The sequence below is a fragment of the Bombyx mori genome, chromosome 5 (genome assembly GCF_030269925.1).
Source record: "Bombyx mori chromosome 5, ASM3026992v2".
Taxonomy (NCBI): domain Eukaryota; kingdom Metazoa; phylum Arthropoda; class Insecta; order Lepidoptera; family Bombycidae; genus Bombyx; species Bombyx mori.
Genome location: NC_085111.1, coordinates 3,695,770 through 3,718,570, shown reverse-complemented (window position 1 = coordinate 3,718,570; position 22,801 = coordinate 3,695,770). Strand labels below are relative to the sequence as shown.

General features: G+C 35.7%; 1 protein-coding gene and 1 non-coding gene across 5 annotated transcripts in view; both read left to right on the top strand.

The window, feature by feature from the left end:
• The window catches only part of LOC101742811 (protein bunched, class 2/F/G isoform), a 171,584-nt gene that overhangs the window by 29,647 nt on the left and 119,136 nt on the right, over positions 1-22,801 (top strand). The window contains exon 2 of one of the 4 annotated variants that reach the window (XM_021352041.3): positions 12,644-12,676. The exons of the other annotated variants lie outside the window; for them this stretch is intronic. Coding sequence (XP_021207716.2) covers positions 12,644-12,676 — 33 coding nt within the window. The remainder of the gene's footprint in view (positions 1-12,643; positions 12,677-22,801) is intronic. 4 annotated transcript variants of the gene reach the window in all.
• Positions 15,468-15,540, top strand: TRNAK-UUU (transfer RNA lysine (anticodon UUU)). Its single transcript has one exon. It is a non-coding gene; the product is annotated as a tRNA-Lys (tRNA).

The following is a 22,801-nucleotide window of genomic DNA, read 5'->3' as shown; positions in this document are numbered from 1 at the left end:
GTCTGACTTCGGAGAGCGCGTGTTTCACAACTTTATAGCGCGCTGTTTCCGTTTATATAAAAAGCAATTAGGATTCCTGCCACAAAAATGCAGTCTTTTTCCAATGCTTATTGTAATTAAAAGCGTTGATAACTGCGTTCTTTTAACGCCTAAACACATTATGCATTAATAGTGGTTATAACGTTTGAAACAACAAGTAGTTTCAAGTGTGGCATTTCTTAAGGATCAAATTCAAGAAAATCTTAATGAACGCATGTCCGGCTATTCATCAGAAGTGCTCGATAGGGATAAATATAGGACCCTGGAACCCGCCCATTTTTCCTACCTGATTCCATAAAAACTCAACTGGAGTAGTGGTTCGACATCTTACAAGTTCACGTAGATTGGTCCTGTCGTCTCGTATTGGACTGCAGAACTATCACTTTCCGACATCAAGGGTCGATTAGTCGCTATTAATGCAACTGAGAATTCGTTCTGTTTATTCTCGATACTAATTCAAAGTAAACATAAGTTTTTTTTATTTATTGCTTAGATGGTTGGACGACCTCACAGCCCACCGTGTGTTAAATAGTTACTGGAGCCCATAGACATCTACAATGTAAATGCGCCACTCGCCTTGAGATATAAGTTCTAAGGTCTCAAGTATAGTTACAACGGCTGCTCCACCCTTCAAACCGAAACGCATTACTGCTTCACGGCAGAAATAGGCAGGGTGGTGGTACCAACCCGTGCGGACTCACAAGAGGTTCCACCACCAGTAAGAAAATAAATGCTAAGCAGCTTGGTTTCATATAGTGCTTACCTTGGTTTTGCGATAAGGCATCTGATGAGGCTATATATTTCTACCGCAAAGCGTTCCAGTTTGAAGGTTGGAACCGTATGGGACCATTTGGAAGTTAGACCTCATGTCTCAAAGTTGTTTATAGGCCCCGGTAACCGCTTTTAACATCGGGTAAGGCCACGGAATAACAGCAATAATTAAAAGAAACTTACTTTAAAATGAATTCCGAAATAAGTTCGTCGATGCGCGGTAATCGTCATCATCATCATCATCATCAGCCTTTATCTGCCCACTGCTGGACATAGGCCTTCCCCAATGCCTTCCACATAATGCGGTCCTCCGCCTTCCGCATCCAACGACTTCCCGCCGTGCGCACTAAATCGTCAGTCCACCTGGTTGGAGGACGCCCCACGCTCCTTGTACCCATCCATGGCCTCCATTCGAGGACTTTCCTCCCCCACCTGGCGTCGCTGGCTCGACAGATGTGACGGGCCCATTGCCACTTCACGCGGTTAGCCACGTAAAATTTAATTTCGTTCTCATTTTAAATACCAGTTTTTGAAATTGTAGAATTTTCGAAGATTTCTACCGTGTTTCGTAACGAATAATTAAACGTTGTGTTTTTTATTGTGTTCATTTATGTTTGTGCGCGTAAGCAACGTTACCAAAACCTGTACAGTTGCGTGACAAGACGGTGCATATAGATATTTCCGATAGTCTGTTGCAGAAATCGTATTCCTGCACTTTTGTAAATTGTACAATTTAGTAACAACGCTTGGATGTATTTTTTTAATGCTTAGATTGGTGGACGAGCTCACAGCTCACTGGAGCCCATAGACATTTGCTACGTAAATGCGCCACCCATCTTGAGATATAAGCTCTAAGGTCTCAAGTATAGTTACAGCGGCTGCCTTACCCTTCAAACCGAACCGCATTACTGCTTCACGACAGAAATAGGCAGGGCGGTGGTACCTACCCGCGCGGACTCACAAGACGTCCAGTAGCTGGTATATTGGTGGTACAATACTGGTGTATTATGTACGTTTCAAAGTTTAAATTGACGTTATTTTGTTTTCGAATAAATTTTATGAAATGCGGACTGTAAACTTTGTATGACGAAAAATGCGTGCTATCTATTAAAAAGGCTAACAGTTCGGCAAAGAGTTGTCAGCCGAGCAGGGTATGTAAGTATTTTAACTGGTATTTGTGTGTATTGTGAGCTCGAATGGATAGGTATCACGATCCTGCTCATTTCTGCCGCGTAGCACTCTTGCAGTCTAGTTTGAATCGTGGGTAAGCCGTTATACAATAAAATTGAAATTTCAACCTTATGTCTAACGGCAGGCGGCGAATTTGACGTAATCATGTGTAAGGGCTCCGGTAACCACTAACAACAGATTTGATGTTAGCTAGTTCACACATTCTTTTCAATTACATTAAATTCATTAATGTTACTTATCCTTGATGACCTTCTAAGCTGCGGCTCAGTGCTGATGAAGCTTTTTTAATTGGACCTGAAATTAAATAGTTATGGAGCCTATAAAGGTTCCATCAGCCATTTCGAAGTACGAAGTCTCAACTATATTATGTAACTGCGGTCACATCCTTCAAACTGAAATTATTATAGCTTAAAATCTATATATTATTAATACGTGAAGGAAAAACCCACTTATATCCCTTTTTACGAAAATTGCGCGGACGGAGCAATATGAAATTTCCCACACTCAATCAATAAATAAAACATTACACACACTACCATGTATTTGACGCACACACGCATGCATTCTATTTATTTATTGTCAAACTTTTGTTCTTGACGTCTGTGGTCAAATTGAGAATAGATTAAGTATTGTATGTCTGTAATAATATTTTTCTATAGTGTAGTCTTGGCGAAATTTGTAATTATAGAAGTATAATAGTCCTTGAAAATAGAATCATAATAGTGTACAAACTTATAATTTCAATTAATTATAGTCGAATTTCGACGAATACGAACAGAAACACAACATTTGTTACTCTTGTGTACATACTAAAGCATGAAACTATTTAGAAATTCTTGGATGATGTACGTGTTTCTAAACATACAGTTGAATCACTAAACTCTTGATATTACGAATTCTTTACAAATAGCTTTATGAAGGAGCGCTAATAAAACGAATATCTATTGAAGATAATTCGAACAAGTTAACTAAAACGCAATTACTCACTCAAATAATAAATATGCATTAATGGAATCTTTACATTGGATCGTGTATTTATTGCACAATTTGTTTTTATTTATTTATTGATGAAACATGTTTACGAAACGAAAGTTTCATAATAATCCATTTTATGGACTGCGGTTAAATCACGTCTGTCCTATCTTAATAATTTCTATTTATGCCACAATCGTTGATAATGTCGGGTAAATTAAATAAACGAACTTCCTCTGTAGGTTCATCCTATTATTTGTATTTAAAAAAGAAATACTGTAATTAAAATCCATTGTTTAAAAAAATTATCTCAGTTTAAGTTTCAGTTGCAATTTTTTTTTAATACAATACGACTACCTGCATCCTTCATTTCGTAGGTTAAGTTTTTGATCCTTTAAAAATGTGATAAAATGTAAATATTTTAATACATTTTTTAAGCAAATATACTAGCTACAAATTTGATAGGCCATCGTTTTGAATTTGAATTCAACACCGACAAAAATTATATAGTAAACATTCTAGCATTCAATATTCATACAAACTTTTATACGCACTTTCAGATCGTACCAACTTTACCATAATGATTTCACAATACAAATCTTCAGAAAATACTAAATCAAATTTGGTTAAAAAGTTTGCTCGTACAGTCAGAACATGGAAACTCGAATTATGATTATAGAAAATGCCAAGATAATTCATCACGAACTTAAATCCCATTAACCTCCACGTGTCGACACCGACCCAGTTGTACACATTACGATGGAAACGATGCATTTTTCAATTGTTAATGTTTATCTTCTTCTTCGTCGCTTCCTCATTACTGAGGGTCGTGACCACCTTGGTCTAGTTTTTGCGCCAGCTTCCTCCAATGCTGCCTGCATTCGGCCTGCTTGATGGCGCCCGGGACGCTGGTGTTTGTGGCCGCCTTGATAATGTCCGTCCACCTGGTCCTCGACTTCTCTTTCTCTTACACGTGACCTACAACTATTCGTTTTTCCAAATTGTCAGGATTTTGTCTGGCCACGTGTCCGAAGTACTTGAGGAGACGCTGCATACAGATCGGTATCTATACGGTATCCGTAGTTTGAATTACAAACTTTTATCTTACTTTGAAATCAACTGCAGACGAGAATTGACGAATACATAAAACACCTCATGTAAGTAATTTAATTGGCTATAGCTTAAAAGTTGACGACTTTACAATTAATTAAATAACGATCAGATCAACAACTAGTCTCCCGGCTGAGGTTATCCCGATGAAGTTGGTCGAAGACTGTAGTTGGTGTTACCTATTACTCGGTTGTAAAAAAAATGTGTGCGTGTACTAGTGTACACACGTAAGAAGTGAAACTTCTTTATGGCCTTATTTTTCGAAAAATGATCTACATGCAACTTTCTAGAAATTGGTTAAATAAAGTTAAATTAGATAAAGTTTAAACAAAAGGATTTTATTATCATAGACATGAATACAAAAAAGTTAAATTAGATAAAGTTTAAACAAAAGGATTTTATTATCATAGACATGAATACAAAACAGATGGCGCGTAACGGAAAAATGTGACGCGTAACCGAAAAATGTGACGGTAAATTTTTTTCCAACGCCGATAAAGAAGTTTCACTTCAAAAAGACAAAATGTCAAATTTTTGCAATCGAAATATGTATGAGCTAGTTGGTCTCTTATGACAGTTGACTCACCATCGATGAGCCTATTAAAGGGCTCTTACAAGAATCGTGTATCAGTGTCGACTAAAGCAAATATTCCTTAAATAAATTAAAACTAGTTCCAACCTAAATAAACGTCTACTTAAATCGATAGTGAATTACACATCGAAAACTTAAGCTCATCAATCAAAGGCCTTTTAATAAAACCAAATTCTGTAAAAACAAAAAACTGTCTATTTGGTTAAAAACCACAAGTCGATATACCAAGGTGACTTGATCGACTTGTTGTCTGTCATGTAGTAAGCCTGTTAAAAACTAGAATATTACTGCATTGAATATCAGATTAATTACAATTTCATCATGAAGTCAAACCAATAATGATTATCATCTATAACAAACGAACACAACTCTAACTCTTAACGCGAAGAGGTATTATAAATTTGAAGCCATTGTTTGTCTGTGGCTTCATATTGCAACTTGGGGGGAACGTTTCAATGCGTTCTCTTTTTTTCAAACTTGATCTATTCAAAAAACATCCATCAAATTTTTTTTTTTTTTTTATTGCTTAGATGTGTGGACGAGCTCACAGCCCACCTGGTGTTAAGTGGTTACTGGAGCCCATAGACATCTACAACGTAAATGCGCCACACACCTTGAGATATAGTTCTAAGGTCTCAGTATAGTCACAACGGCTGGCCCACCCTTCAAACCGAAACGCATTACTGCTTCACGGCAGAAATAGGCGGGGCGGTGGTACCTACCCGTGCGGACTCACAAAAGGTCCTACCATCGGTAATTACGCAAATTATAATTTTGCGGGTTTGATTTTTATTGCACGATGTTATTCCTTCACCGTGGAAGTCAATCGTGAACATTTGTTGAGTACGTATTTCATTAGAAAAATTGGTACCCGCCAGCGAGATTCGAACACCAGTGCATCGCTCGATACGAATGCACCGGACGTCTTATCCTTTAGGCCACGTCGACTCAAAATAAATCTAGATCTAATCCATCTAAATGTGATAAAAAAATCTATCTAGTTGTTTGCTGATCATCAGTTGTTTTCGTAGTTGTGATGGGGCTTACCGATAAAAGCACAACAAAATTTTATTTAGCTGAATTTTTTGTGTGTACGACATATTATTGTGAGTTAACACGGGTAGTTACTACCGTCCCGCCCATTTTTACCAGCTAACCCGGGAGCTTTTGTACAGCCTTTTAATAATACAATCTGTATTCCAATACGTGTGTTTAAGTTTAAACGCAGCTAACCGGTCCTAAGGGTGTTACTTTCCCATCTCTTTCATTTCTCTTCTTAAATGTAAAAAGAAGTTCAACTCACACTGGTCATATTGAGCGACACCGTTAACATAATTAGTCATACGCCGTATGTCCATAACAGTCAGAGTAAACGATTAGGTACCGGATTCTTATCTGCATAGTGGTCCTCGTCTGGAAACGATAATTTATTTTTAATCATTCCAAATATCCTTTGAATGAGTTCATCGACGGTTCGTGAACGTTTTCTTGTATTTGGATTAGTATTGTCATTAATTTTATCACCAATTTTAAATGTACTTTGATATTGCGATTAAATTCACGGCCCTGGTGAACAGTTACCTGAGCCTTCACATTAAATTGTGTAATTTTAATCCCCATCTTCAACAATAATGCAGACCTGAGGGGTGCTCCGTAACTCTCGAATGGATATAAAACGAAGAATGGTTTAAAAAAAATCATACAATCGAGATAATCTTCAAGTGTTTGTTGTTAATCTATGTTTAAAAGTTACGAATTTGTGAGTTATGAAATTTTATTGGTATGTTTTTCCACTGCACCCAGTACCTAGTATGTATCAGCAGTCCGCACACCAGATTCCGCTACCCCATGATCTGTAAGCGGAGTAAAATGTCCCTTCGGAACAAGGTGACACTTTACAAAACTTGCATAAGGCCCGTCATGACTTACGCGAGTGTGGTGTTCGCTCACGCGGCCCGCACACACATAGACACCCTTCAATCTCTACAATCCCGCTTTTGCAGATTAGCCATCGGAGCTCCGTGGTTCATGAGGAACGTTGACCTACACGACGACCTGGGCCTCGAATCTATACAGAAATACATGAAGTCAGCGTCGGAACGGTACTTCGATAAGGCTATACGTCATGATAATCGCCTTATCGTAGCCGCCGCTGACTACTCCCCGAATCCTGATCATGCAGGAGCCAGTCACCGTCGACGCCCTAGACACGTCCTTACGGATCCATCAGATCCAATAACCTTTGCACTAGACGCCTTCAGCTCTAGGAGCAGGCTTAGGGACCTCGGTAACCGTACTCGTCGAACTCGACAAAGAGTTCGCCGTGCAACCTAACCCATGAATCAGCTCGCTGAGTTTCTCGCCGGATCTTCTCAGCGGGTCGCGATTCCGATCCGGTAGTAGATTCATTCGCGAAGCAGCTACTCTTGAGTTGTTAGGTCTCCTTTGGAGGCGCTCGGGCAGCTGTTAGCAAATCCCACCCCTCCTGGCTGAGCCTTTGCTCGCCCACCTGTCCTGGTGAAACTGGAAAGGCCTCCGGGCCAACAGTAATCCTTCAATCATAAAAAAAAAAAAACACCAGATTCCAAAAAAAAGTGTGATAAAAATATTTATTAGTGTTATTTCTATATGTTGTACACAATTAAATCCAATAAAAATGTTGGTAAAGAGAATGTTGTCCTTCAGTTGTTGGACTTCGGAAGTTTCGCTGTGATAATACCGTCAGCATGCGATAGGTAGCGCGCAGGCAATTTCTCGATGTATTGCACAACATATTTTGCTATATCTTCGGCGAAGCGTGGCCGCACTGGAATATTGCCATTCAACCAGAAACTACTTCAACAGCCTGTTAACATAGGCATTGCCAATACCAATATTATGTAATATTTGTATATTTTTTTACGTGATCTGATCACATTGATACGTGTTCAAGATGAAGTTTTTCGATTCTTGTATTTGCATGATAAACCGTGAACTTGGTATCGTCTAATGTTGTTTTTTTTTTTGCTATAATGCTGTGTTAACTCGTCCCGAGTTTTATTACGTCTTGTTTTTTTTTATGCTTTAATTATGTAATTTCTCAGAATGCCAATGTAGTCGTCAAGGTCGATTACGGATGATAATAAACCTGTTTATATATTTTGCCAGAAACATGTTAAATTCTATAAAACTGCTAATTATTGGATTTGGCTAATAAGTAGTAACTCATGTGTAATCGTTGAATTGATCGGAAAATCAGCTTCTTGGTACGAATACGCAAAAATATGAAAATGTTTAAACTCCATAGTGAAGAAACCAAATACATTTAGTTAATCGATCCAATGAACTCTTCTACTGGTGGTAGGACCCCTTGAGAGTCCGCGCGGGTAGGTACCACCGCCCTGCCTATTTCTGCCGTGAAGCAGTAATGCGTTTCGTTTTGAAGGGTGGGGCAGCCGTTGTAACTATACTTGAGACCTTAGAACTTATATCTCAAGGTGGGTGCCGCATTTACGTCGTAGATGTCTATGGGCTCCAGTAACCACTTAACATCAGGTGGGCTGTGAGCTCGTCCACCCATCTAAACAATTAAAAAAAGAACTAGATATTTAATGAATGACATTTTATAAAGTCTAAGTCCCTATCGAGTTCATGTCTCAAGCTGAACGGTATCAATCAAGTTTAATGTCAATAGACTCGGCTAATCACTTCATGAACCAAAAACTCGTCCATATTTAAACAAATAAAAAATACACTATTAAATAAGACTGGTTCGCGACTGCGATGCATCAACTGTGATTACAAACAAACATCTACTTGTTATGCAAGCTTAAAAGGTAAAATCTTGTTAACATACCATTCGTAAACTACTTATACCGCCATAAATAATCAATGTTTATCCTGTATGCGGTCCTGAACCATTCATCCGATTTTGATGAAACTCGGTACAGTTGTTGTTGGCACACTCCTGGGAATGTTTTTATAGTACAATCAAGCTTCAAGAAATCAACTAGCGATCCATTAGTTGTATATATGTAAATAAGCAAATAACAAATTGCTTAGTACATTTTCCTACTCTTTGTCAAACTATTATCTTCTATTTGTTTTTTTGTAACTATTGACTAGTTTTAGTGTCGTCAATAAACAAATATATTTCAAAGAATATTTAGAACAGCGGTATGTATCTGTTTTAGAGCAATGCATCCCTATGGGGGCGAGGCGGAATGAATCAAATGCTTTAGTAAGCCTTTGTGATATTTGTGAAGTTTATATATTAGGTATATTAAGTAGTATGTATATTTTAGTTACCGTGACAATTTCGGCTAAGGATTTATATTTAATATGAACTGTAGCGTTATATATTATCAGCCAATGTTGCGAAAATTCTAACACAGATAAATCCATGAAAACAGACCGCAAAATATTCCGAAGTTACTTCGACCTCATACTGGATGGCGGGGCGTAAGTTGTGATGTCTATGGACTGTCCATTTAAGGTACTTCGTGGGGTATAAGTTAAAGGAGCTGCCCATCTGTAACTGTTTATTTTATTTTAAAGCAGCAACGTATTCAATAAATATGTATTTCCACATAAAAATACATGTTATGGTTTTGCGATGCCGAAAGTATAAATACCGCTTTTTTATCAATGATTTTGAATTTACGGCATTGTCAAACTACTTAAATAACGAATACCTTGCTACGCCCCCGAAAGATAAGCTGTTTACAAGTGTGCGAAATTCCATCCTAGATAAATGTTAAAGTCGCTAAAAGCAAATTGATTAATTGTCTACACATACTTGTTATGACGAGCCAAACTCCCTTAAGATCAATACCGTCTGCATATTATTTGACTATACTATAATGGCCCTTCATTAATGTTATTTATAAGATACTAGCTGACCAGGCAGACTTCGTAGTGCCTCAATCGATAATTATAAGACCTAAACTTTTGTATAAAATAAACTTAAAACAAACAAAAGAAAATCGTCCGATGGGGACACATCAAAGGAAAAATAAAATTGTTATTTTTATTTAATTCCGAGCATTTTCATATTTATCTACCTTTTAAACCTTCTCTGAACTTCCACAAATAATTCAAGACCAAAATTAGCCAAATCGGTTCAGCCGTTCTCGAGTTTTAGCGAGACTAACGAACAGCAATTCAGTTTTATATATATAGATAATATAGATAATATAGATAAAGCTAATAAAATTGTAATGCTATGGTTTCCTAAGTTCAGGAAATCATTCAGAAGAAGAAGTTAACTTCAGTTGATACGGCAAACGAATAATAGACGATCTGTTCACTTATAGCTAGCTTTCAGCGGTATATTTTCTATTTTTCAGCATCAAAATTATTTCCTTTTGTCATATTATGAGATTGCTGAGAAATTATCTTACAGTCTTACAGTTTCTTTAGTGACCATGACAGTTATGCAATATCTGTGAATCATTTCGGTTAACCAAATTAAACTGGTTCCGCATGTAAAATACTCTTATTATTTGAATGTCGATAAAAGAAATATTATTATGTTACTTTAATTCGTTCGAGAAAGATCTTAAGATTTCCATATCAGAATAATAATGATGATCGTGTACATTTATGGACACAAATTAATATTAGTGTCACTTCGGAGGAACTTGATGGGTTTGAAAATTTGTTTTAATTGTGTTATCTTTTTTATGTATATTGAGACTATCAGAATCACATTCATACATTTTAGACTTGTAGTTTTAATATTAGCATTGACAATGACCATGCTCGTTGGTAGGCGTCAAATAAAAATCAAATTTCTTGACATTGGCCAATTAATTTTTTTTTTAAACGCCCAATGTTGGTTAAAATGATTTTTTTTGGCCTTTTGTCACTCTTTTAGTTTTGTGTGGAGAGCGTCTGGGTCGGTTGGGTGTAGCTAATTACATTATTTTATTACGTTTAATAATAACAAATTGCCGACCGCGGGTATCGGTGTTCCGATATCGCTGCGATCCGGTTCATTCACATTACTATAATATGATGTATCCATTCATGAGAGCTATTTGTAGTACTGATTATAATATGAATTGTGACACTTTCGATTTTTAATGTGGTGTTTGAGTTCAATTTAGAAGGACATGTGTCTAATGTTTGACAAAAGAATCGGGGTGTTGGTCAAGTCAATTATAACTTTTGCATTCAGTGCTTAGAACAAAAAATGATTGTATCAGGAAGGAAAAGTAAAAATAGGAATTGCTAAGGAAAATTTCGGTTTTCTGTTCAGTACGCTGATGCTGTTAAAATGAGTTTTGAGTTTAAGCAAAATGTAATAAATGCAGGTGCTTTTAGAGCTCACAAGCACTGGTCAACGTCCTCGTCGAACTCGTCGATTATGACAGAGTTCGACGAACGAACAAACCCGTAGACACAGCCCACTGAGTTTCTCCCCGGATCTTCTTAGCGGGTCGCGATTCCGATCCGGTGGTAAATTCTGCGAAGCACTGCTCTTGCTAGGGCTAGTGTTAGCAAATTCTCTCAGGTTGAGCCCGTGAGTGAGCTCACCTACCCGTCCGGACGTAACTGGAATAGCCTCTTAGACTACTAGCGAATAGGTCGGAAAAAAGTGCAATCCAATGTTTTCAAAGAAAAAATACTTTTATGTAACGTAATGAAGTAAATCTAATTTCATTGGAACAAAATTATGAAAGCAATGAAACAATAATTGAGTCGACTATTATCAAAGGCGGCAATCTGACTTTTGGACAATGATTGGTAAATCAGAAAAACGAATTATTGACTTTGTATTCCATTGGCAGTCACAAAACTCTTCGGAACGACATCTTAGATAAATAACAGGTTAACTATTAACCTTTATTTAATGCAGGTTTTGAACCGTATTCTTTGAAGGAGACGATTATATTCAAATAAATCTGTATTGACATATCAATAAAAAATTTTTGTCCAAATGTACAGATTGCCGCCTTTGATAATAGACGACTCAATTGTCGTAATTATCCTTAAAGCGTTTGTAGTAAACAAGGCCATAATTTTATAAGATAATTCATGCACGTAGAACATAACTCGGAAAGTACTTTATTAAAGGTGTAAAAGGGTATAAGAACGAACGTTGAATGTACCTACTATAGTTCAAATTTTGATGTAAGCTAGATGTTCATAAATTTGACGATTCTGATCTTCTAGCCTCACGACGTCTGAAATAATATTATCTTGATGCATAAGCGTACCCACCTACCTATTCGATACATCATATTATACAATAGTTAGTTATTCATTATAATCTTGCCCTCACTGATAATGTGAAATTACGACAGTATGTTTCCTTTTCGTTAATTAATTTACATAACACAATTAAGTTTTATGTAACCGTTATCGTTCCAGTTTTCGATAGGGGTTATTATACGTAGTTTTTCGATAAGTGGCACGTTTGCTTGTTCAAGCAATCACTTGTGAAGTTTTTCCAGTACAGTACACTGATGGACTTCAAACTGTAAATAAATATAATCATTTATCCATTTTATTTCGGAATTGTTTCTTGATTTTAGTTATGAAGTGTATCGAAGACATCATCTGTTGGTCGTTGTCGTCTATTTCAACTTAATAATCTAAATATTTATTATCATCTAACTAATTTATATTAATTCAGTAATGTGTAAGGATTTCAGCAATATTGCTCTTTTCGCATCATTCATTGATTGATAAGCTCTCATCAAACTGCTATTCAGAATAATGTTTGAATTCTTTTTGATTCAGCGAAGTGAACAAACTCTAAGAGAGTACCGAAACATCTAGAATGTAAGAACATTAAAGAATATTATTTAAAAAAAATGCTTTCTTAGAATTTCGCGAGTCGCTGACATAATTAAAACTAGTTTTATTCGTAAAAACTCTGTAGTATTTGAAACATCTGAGATTAAGGCTTAAAAGTACTTTTAATTACATATATTTCCGATGAGTTTGTAGTAATGTTATTTTTTTTTTTTTTTGTTACAGGTACTATGATTGTCTGCGACGCACACCGACACCGTGAGTCATTCATTACGATAAAAGTAACAACATATTTGGTGACTTATTGAAATGATAAAACAGTTTGCAAAACGATCGGATCTAAATCTATTATAATATTTCAGTAGCTTTGGAATACCAATGAAATAATACAAGAAAAAAATATAATTTTTTGTCATGTGATAAAAACAATAGATACGTCCATTAAAAACATGAATTTGTGTATAGCTACCTACGTAAAGTAGTAATTAATTAAAGCAGTAATTAAGTCGCACTACATAATAATTGATATGTATAATTCCCCTTTACCATTTAATCGCGTGCTTTAAATTTATCTGCATTCCTCGACTGTTTTAATAAAATCAAAACATTGATTTTAAAATTTATGCGATTGTGTTAAGATGGATATTATATAAAAATAAGAAACGTCCATTTCAATTTCAAGAAGTAATGTAATCGTAAAAACTCAAAATAAAAACTGTAGTTATTAACATGTGAGTAACTATACTGAGACCTTAGAACTTATATCTTAAGGTGGGTGGCGCGTTTACGTCGTAGATGTCTATGTGCTCCAGTAACCACTTAACACCAGGTGGGCTGTGAGCTCGTCCACCCATCTAAGCAACAAAAAAAATTAAAAAAATGTTAATATCGAAAATGGAAGTACGTAGCATTTTACTAGCAAGTTAAGTTAAAACTAAGCTAAATAAGTAATTTGAATTCGAATAGTATTTAAAATTAATTATTTATTATTTAGAACATCTGAACAAGTTCTATTTTTAGGTCCAATAATAACTATACAAACTTTTCTGTATAAAACAAACCGTCTCAAAGATTACCTATGATATAAAATACAAGCTTAGAACTTAACAGTACAAAAAGAAAGCCCTTTCAGTCAGGTTCATCAATTACTTGATGAAAAACTTATCCGATGGTTGATATTTTTGCCCCGAGCCTAATCAATATGTAGAAAGCATTCGTTTTGAATGCCAATGCTTTCAATACGTCACCAAAATGAAGTTGGAAGTCGATCGGATATTATAACAAAACAATACTCATCGTTTCTAGTAAGGTCTCCTTCCTGTCTGATTGTCCATTAGTGTGTCACGTTGAATATTATACTTTTTTTTTATAATCGACCTATTTCGTTTGTCGATGGCTCTGACTCAACTTTGCCTTAAATATGAAACGTTTCGGTCTATTGACATTCGCGTTCTTATTTAAAAAAAAAAACGTTAATTAGGTTTCTCGATTAATTCAATCCTTCCTAAAATTAGATGTTCAAATATTTTAATTCGTTTTGTCGACTGATTCACGATGTTGGCTTTGTGAACACGTTCAAGAACAGATAGTTTTATGTTATTATTTGCATTCTTTTTGTAAGCGATTTCTTATGAAAAATGAGAAGATTCTCTATTCGGTGCGTGTTTAGCGCATTCTTCATAATGTGAACGGTTTTGAAATTGATAGGAATAAACCTTATCATAATTCCCTGTAGTTGTCACCTTTAAATTATATTTATCACTGGTTCGTTGCTCCATAGATCTAAGAATCTATGAATGAATGAATGAATGAACATTAATCACAATGTGCCGGGTGCATTCCGTTCGTTCTATTGTGATAGAATAAAAACAGCGATCCCTTTGCACGATAAAGCTCATTATTGATTTGGATCAGGTAAAGAGACCTTACTAGTAGCGAGAAATGAATCCTTATATAAAATTTACAAAAAATAATGCAATGTTTTAACGAATTCCGATTGACACGTAACTTTAAGATTTAATGTTTTTTTTTTAGGAAACGATATGATTCACGGAATCGACTTGTGCTAAAAGGCTTTGTGTAAAATTAGCGCAACAAGTACGTAGGTATAGTATATATTTAACGAGCAACGGAACTTGATTTCGTTATTCGAAGGATTGTTATTATGTTTCAATTGTACATGTGTGTTTGTGTGTGTATGTGTGAATGTATCATAACGTCATTCAGTAAGTACATTGCATTGTGTAGTTTTGCGCCGACAATGCAATTTGACAGCGTTCGCGCAAGGTGCGCCTGAAGTTCATTGGCCTCTGTGAAAAAAAAAAATGAATGGCGTTATGAAATAACTCTAGGCCTTTGACTTGTGTATTGTCCTGTGCCCCGCCAAGAGAAGCCCACGACAGCAGACCGTCCTCAGGGTTTGAAGTTCTACATACATGGTTTGTTGGCAAGGCTCGCATTAGTTTTTATTTATTTTTCTAACGATTGTCTTTACACTACAATCACCTTACATGTTTATTGTTTACTCTAAACCCGATACTTTAAAAATAAATTTCAAGTCTTTATTAACCTTATCAAGATCACTCATACGTCATTAAACTTGACACAAATTAAAATTGGACTACTGCGTATTAGAGCACGTTTGTTATAAAAATCTCACTAAACATGTCTATTATAAAACTGACACTAGCACCGCCATCTAGCGTCGAGTGGCTGTAACATAACTTGTGACTAAATTCACCCAAACGGACTGGTTGGTTGTAGTCTACTGGTTTTATACCTATAATGATCACTTTCTTGGATAAAATAAAATTACAATTTATTTATTAATGGGAAACATAGATCAAAGTAGGATTATTTCGATTGTAATGGAAATTAAATTTCACTTTTTAATATAATATGGCAAATCAAATGATGTAATACTGGTACATATTTATTAATTATTAAAAAGATTAATCTCCGAACTATACCTAATTATTGATTAAAATTAAAGTGAGCAACAAAAAGTTTACACAGATAGTGTTTTGGTATTTTGATCCTACCGATATGAGCCCGGATAGCTCAGTCGGTAGAGCATTGGACTTTTAATCCAAGGGTCCAGGGTTCAAGTCCCTGTTCGGGCGGCTCTTTTTTTATTATATATTTTTAGCCAAGTGTGTCAAACATGATTATCATCCATTGTACATTATATAAATATTAGTTTTTTTTTATCATACCCAACCTTTTTTATTCTCTTATATAGTATATAAAACATCGACACGACACCGCATTAAGATATTTCATTGTGTCTCAATCTGCAATGTACCGCAGCGCCATCTATAATGTACAGCTAAAACTAGCTACAGTGTTCTTAGAATTCTATTTTAAACTTAAACGAAGGAACGCTAGATGTCGCTTCACAGAGCGAAACACTTAGTTTTAAAATTCACACCCAGGTGGCTCTGACAGTACAAAATTTTAAAATATCGCTTAAATAATTTTTTTTGTGAAAAGTTACGTTGTTGAGATGATCCGTTCTTTTCACTTCTGTACTCTCGAATCATTACAGTAATTTTCACCTAAAATGATTAAATACGTTTTACGACATAACCCCGTTTGTCGAAAATTGTACCACTGAGAAACTATGTAAACGTAAAATATCTGAATTATGGTAACCTATACAAATAGTATCCGTTGTTTAATAAAAAAAAATTTTTTCTGAAAAGGCTTGCCGTAACGTGATTTATATAAGTTGAGCATACGGCCCACCTAATGGTGAGGGGTCACCGTCGCCCATGGCAATGCCGGGGGCAGAACCAGGCCAGACCAGGTTACATCATCCGGTTTCGGCGTGCAGCTAACCTGGTAACTGTGTCTTCCTGAACAGTTCTGTTTCGTGGTCAACCTGATCCAGGCTTTCAAGTCAACTGCCGGTTCCCTGATAACTTTCTCACACATTTCTGATAGTACGTCGGGACCCTGCAATTTCTGACACTGGCCCACTTTAAGCATGTAGTTAGTTTCACGCTCTGGTTTCCATATTCACATGTAACGACGAAAACCATTCACTTATTAGAACAAATACAGGAAACGAACTAAATCACGAATAAAATAATTAAAACAGAGCAACCTTTGTAATAAAAACACGAACTCTGCAATAAAAAAGTGATAGATAATTAATTATAATTTTTTCTACAAATTATAAAGTTTAAATAGGTACCTACGTTAAGAGTCGCACAAACTCGTAAATATATCAATATAATGATGTGTTTCAGCTCTAGTAACTACATAACATGTACCATGAGCTCGGTCACTCATGTTATATATTAAACAAACTTAGTTTCTTATGATAACTTCCACGTAATAAGTACTTCCACATTTGGGTTCTTTCATAAATTGGTTTCATCTTAATATTGCCAATAGTCGATCAAAAAAAGCTGACACGTATTGAGGTATTTATAAGTGCTCTGTGCGTGTAATCATTTAGATTCTGATAACCCAATGAAAATAGTCCTCGATGTTCGTTAAAGCAATATTGTAAGTAAATCGTTTGCAACTGTTTCGGAAGATGGCGCTAGTCTATTGTAGATCAGTGTAACTATTGTTTCCTTGTTCAACACATAGATGGCGTTGATAGTCACGAAAGACATGAAAATTTGATATGAATTATTTTGCTGATTTAATGTTTGCTTGTATTTATTACCTACAAGCACTGCATACACAAATTATTTCATTTTCAAATGCAAAAATAATAATGTCATATCAAAACGTAAAGATTTATATCTTTAGCCGTAATAACTAAAACAGAGTCAATAGGTACTGTTTATAGATAGATCTTTTACTGCTGACCATTTTACTTTTCCACCAACACAAAATTTAAAAACAAAGCGTGTTTACATTTTCGCCAAAAATTACGGCAAAAAAAAAATGGTGCTTGTAAAAAATGTGTCAAAAAAACTCATGCGACCGCTCCCAGTGGTCTGTACGGCTCCGCGTATGGGTGGAAGTGATAAAAAATGCAGAGTTCGATCATCGCTTAAAATAGAATCGCGCGATACGATCACCGTGTCTTAAAACTTAAAACTTGTTTTGTTAACATATTTTTTAAGTACGTATTTTTAAAGTGTGCTTAGAAATCTGGGTGCTTATGTTTTTGTTGGACATCGTAATTGTATAAGAATAATACATAACTTACGTTCAATCAATGGTTCTTGGAATTAGTGAACGCCACAGAAACTGTTACTATGAACCCATTTTAATGCATGTATTTTTTATTTGTGTAATAATATACAATTTTGCCGTATCAGTAGTATGTTAGACGGTTACTGTTATCGCGGTGGCTTATTTTTTAATAATTAGTGTGAAGTGCCTATTTACAGGCTGAATATTCAATAGGTCAGTGAATTACATACATGTATATTTGATAAATAGCTTTCTCATACAGAAATTATCGGTCTCTTAAACCACTAGCTCCCTTTATCGAGATATTACGTATTACGTAATCTCGTTGAGCTCCTTCAACTCGAGAAGAAAAAAAAATCTTTTCATGATAAGTATCAAATCTGTCAAGCACTGTTAAATTCTTTGGAGTCTTGTCTATTGCGTATCAGTACTTTGAAAGTTCATTATATTACTTTGTAAATACTATTGTACAAAGTAATATATACTGTTTACTAAATAGTGAAACGTGAAGATAAAGAGCTTAGATATATTATTTACTTTTACGCTCCCTTCTATTTATGGATTTCCGTACAAGGAGGAAGGCAGGAAGGGATGCCGCCCAATGTAACTAACACAATTTTTCACAGTATACTCTGTAAATTAAGTAATTATTTAATTCTGTAATAATTCTGTTCGGTTATTATTTTGTAATGTTATTCCCAGATTGTACACAAATATACTAAATGCTTATTTAATTCTAAAATTTAGTATCTACAATAGTCTATTAATTTTCTACCAACGCAAAATGATTACTAGATTACAGACTGTATTTATTATATGTCACGAAAATATTACCATTATTCAGTAACTCAGATAAAAGGAAAATAACGAAAACTCATTAAATGTAGTTTTAAAGTGTTTTGCGGTACTTTCTGAAAGTCATTGACCTCGCTTTTTGTGCTAACGAAATCACGCCATCCTGAAAAAAAGTTAATTATACATATACAGCTCGCTCCCGATGGCGAAATTTTACCGCACTCACTCATTTTTCACTAATAACACCGTGTCAATCAATTTGTCCGTTTGAGAAAAACTCACATAGATGCGGGGAGAAATTAAAAAGGTCGTTCGAGTAAAATGGGTGTTTGTGTAATGGGAGTCATTTTAGCTCTCATCTTGAGGCACGAATTCGATATCTCAATCGTATTGTGACCTATCATCTACCTGTGTACTACTTACCATCGGTGATGAAAGTATGGACTATTTATACGTTCTAGAAATTAAATGATTTTAAGGACAAAAGATTGGAAAGTAATATTGGAAATTTAGGGGTCGTGGTATGCTAAATACCAAGGATAAACGTAACCGAGCCGATATTACAGCCATAAAGAATATTTCCCTATGGTATACGTGAATATGTAACTGGATGTCGTTGCAGTCGATAAGGTCGATAATAACTCACTAATACATCGATTTATACGATTATTTGTTACTGTATTATTTGGAAAACAGGTAGAACAAGTAGATAGGAAAACAGGACACGCATTATACAACTAAATTTTATCATTGATGAAATGAAAAATAATAATAAGTGAAAATCGTGGCCAGAATCGTTAACAGCAAAAACATTATGCTAACAAAATGCTAATGTGTCGGACATGAGATACATAATATTTCTCTAACGTGAAGTAACGTGGCATTGTGTAAGCTACAATACCGCAACCTTGAGCTGAAACGTTGATAATCTGAGTCGTGACCACATCTCGGTCTGTATTACGTTTACCATGCCGCGAGAACAGTCCTGAATTAAGTCACACTACAGTAAAAAAAAAATAGTAGAATATTTTAATAAAAAAAACCCTTTTTTGGAGATTCTTTTTCTAATTTATAACTTCCAGTTTCAATAAGATTAAGATTGTTTTCATTTCGGTTTTCCAATTTTTATTTATTCAGAGAAAATTTGTGTGAATACAGTACGTGTCCAACATACTAAAGCGAAATGGGGCTTTATCGGATTAAGTAGAGAAAGGCGACAACTTCCCCCAAAGTAATGAAATACTTCCATTTTAATCGGAAATAATATCAATTGCATGTTTGTGTGCAATCAATGCTCTTTGCTTTGCATGGAAAATTCCTAAACTGCCAAAGTATCGACAATTTATGCGTTTAATTGTACGTCCTTTGCTCACCGTTAACCTGTCATTGATCGATGATTGTATATATCATAATATTTTGCAGATACAAATTGTATTTATTGCTTGTTTTCCTCGTAAATAAATTTATGAAGACAAACACGAGTGATCAAGTACGTAGTAGATGGCGGACGCAAGCTTCTCCTTGAGCGAGGAACTAGCTGTCCTTGTGAGCAATATATCTTTTTCAAGCGCAAAACTGTAATGGAACTGAAAATACCCTTCGTTGAGCCTCCGTTTCTATATTTTGAAGAGCAGGACAACGAGCAGCTGTTTACAACGGAATCAAGATTTCTGTCTCATGCCTCACATTAGAGCTTACTATACGGTGCATGTACCATACAGGTAATTGCGCAAACGCCTCAAGTTCCATAGAATCAGAGTCAAAGAGTTTTGTTTTTTTTTTTAAATTTGAATACATGGTAACCCTATTTATGAAGGACAGTTCATTTGACCGAGTCGATCGGAAACGTTGTACATTATTTTTTTCTCCTTTGCCCATTCCATTTTATAGTTTTGTCCGCTGTTTTTTGTGATACACTCTTGTTTTGTAGGTCGTCTATACGTTTCTTTTCTTCATTGTATCATCTTGATTCTTGATAAAGTCATGTCACAAAGCCTTTTACGTGATGTAAACACGTTTTCGGTCGTAATTCACGTCGTTATGGACTTATTATGGTAATGCTGCGAACACGGGCTTGTTTACATTGTTTTTTGTTTTACTACGAGTCGCTGGATATATTTTTTTGTTTGTTTTTTATCTGTTTCCGTAGTACGAAAATCTTTCTTAGAATTTTTTTGTTTTTATTTAGATTTTATGTATACTATTTCTAATCTCTCCATATTGACAATTCATGTATGTCTTAACTAATCTATACTGATATAATAAAGTGTAATAAAACTCATAATTCTTTTAGTAAATTTTGTAAAAAATAATTATGTTTCACAAAAAAATATTGCATAATAATAATGCAATCAAAATATTTTGATCAAGCTTACGGTCTTGTAACAACTACCTACCACCTGTACGATGTTTTTGAAAGCGGTAAACCTTGTAATGGAAAATCAGAATACGAAGTTAACTCTCTTTCTTGTCCTTTAAACCGGAAAGCAAGACTGCTTGGCGACATACATAAATACATCGGTACAACAGCGGTACAGAGTTTGTTTATTATTTTTATTTTAACAGAATTTGTAGTGAGCTCTGAGGAATTGTTTGAGATGATCCCTTCATCTCTTTTTTGTCATCGCACCTCCCGCCATCGGAGTAGAGTTCACCCATATTATCTGGAACCGCTGCGTTCGTCGACAGAGCGTTTCCAGAGGTCTTTTTTGCCACGCACCATCCGGCTATGGAATGAGCTCCCCTCCAGGGTGTTTCCCGAGCGCTATGACATGTCCTTCTTCAAAAGAGGCTTGTGGAGAGTATTAAGCGGTAGGCAGCGGCTTGGCTCTGCCCCTGGCATTGCTGAAGTCCATGGGCGACGGTAACTACTCACCATCAGGTGGGCCGTATGCTCTCGTCTGCCTACAAGTGCAATAAATAAAAAAGTTCCTCTTTCAAAAATTCAAAAGTCATCTCGAAGTTTTAATTGTAAGCCTTTAAATATTTTACTTTAGCGTTTTTATTTCCATTGAAGCGCCACCGCATTGCGGTTAACGCTATATATAATACAAACAGTAGCTGTTTAAAAAAAAAAACAATGAAAATATATCCGGATGATCGGCGTGACATTGTGATTAACAGCTCTTATGTTTATCGCGTGCCTTGATTTATAAATTTACGATGTTTTTGAGAGTTGACGAAGGTTATGGCATGTGACGTAATGATCAGTTAAACCATCATAAAATGTTTTAGCGTTAGTCCGTGATGTGAATATAAACGAAGAAAACGTTTCTGTAAAAGATTTGTAAATTCATACATAAATACACATACATAAGAATTTAGAGAACCAATTTTTTTATTGCTTAGATTGCACCTGGTGTTAAGTGGTTACTGGAGCCCATAGACATCTACAACGTAAATGCCACCACCCACCTTGAGATATCAGTTCTAAGATCTTAGTATAGTTACGACGGCTGCCCCACCCTTCAGAATGGAACGTATAACTACTGCATTGCGGCAGAAATAGCCATATATTATATAGCGGTACCTAAAGTGTAACAGAGTAATTACGCAAATTGCAATTTTTGCGGGTTTTTTATTTTTATTCATACATTTAGATATTATTTCTTTATTGTGGAAGCCTATCGTGAAGATTAGCTAAGTACGTATTTCATTAGAATAATTGGTACCCGCCTGCGGGATTCGAACACCGGTGCATCGCTAGATACGAATGCACCGGACGTGACCTCATTATTATATAATATATATCATTCGTGTCTTTCTAAAACGAGATCCCAAAAAACCCACTCTCGGTGCTTTTAGGCTCGTCAAGCACCGGTCACCGCCCTCGTCGAACTCGTCAACTCCCGCGAAAAGTTCGACGTGCGAACTAGCCCATAGACACAACCCACTGTGTTTCTCACCAGATCTTCTCAGTGGATCACGAATCCGATCCGGTAGTAGATTCAGCGAAGCACTGCTCTTGTTAGGGCTGGTGTTAGTAATTCAAGCTCACCTATCGGTCCGTGCGAAGTTGGTATAGTCCCTTAGGCTACCGACAAATAGGTAGGGAAAAAGATATTGAAAACATCCACCACATATCATTGATGGTTTAATATTTTTTTTAGTATTGTTCAAATAAGAATTACAAAAAAAATAAACACTTTAAGCGCATGAAAAGTAGCTATTATTGAACACGTTATAATATTCTCCGAAGTGAAGTCGTAGTACGGGGTCAGTCTTTGATCCTAACACGACACGTGCTATAAATATCGATGAGTTTCCCAACATCTCACGTTCATATGATGAAACGCCATTCGCGTCACGTAAAGAATCCCACCAAAGGAAATGGAGTATGCCGTGACAGGATGTGGATATTTAAAACTGATTCCGTAACGTCCGTGATGTCGCTTTTTCAGTGTTACTGGAAATTGTTGTTTTGCCATC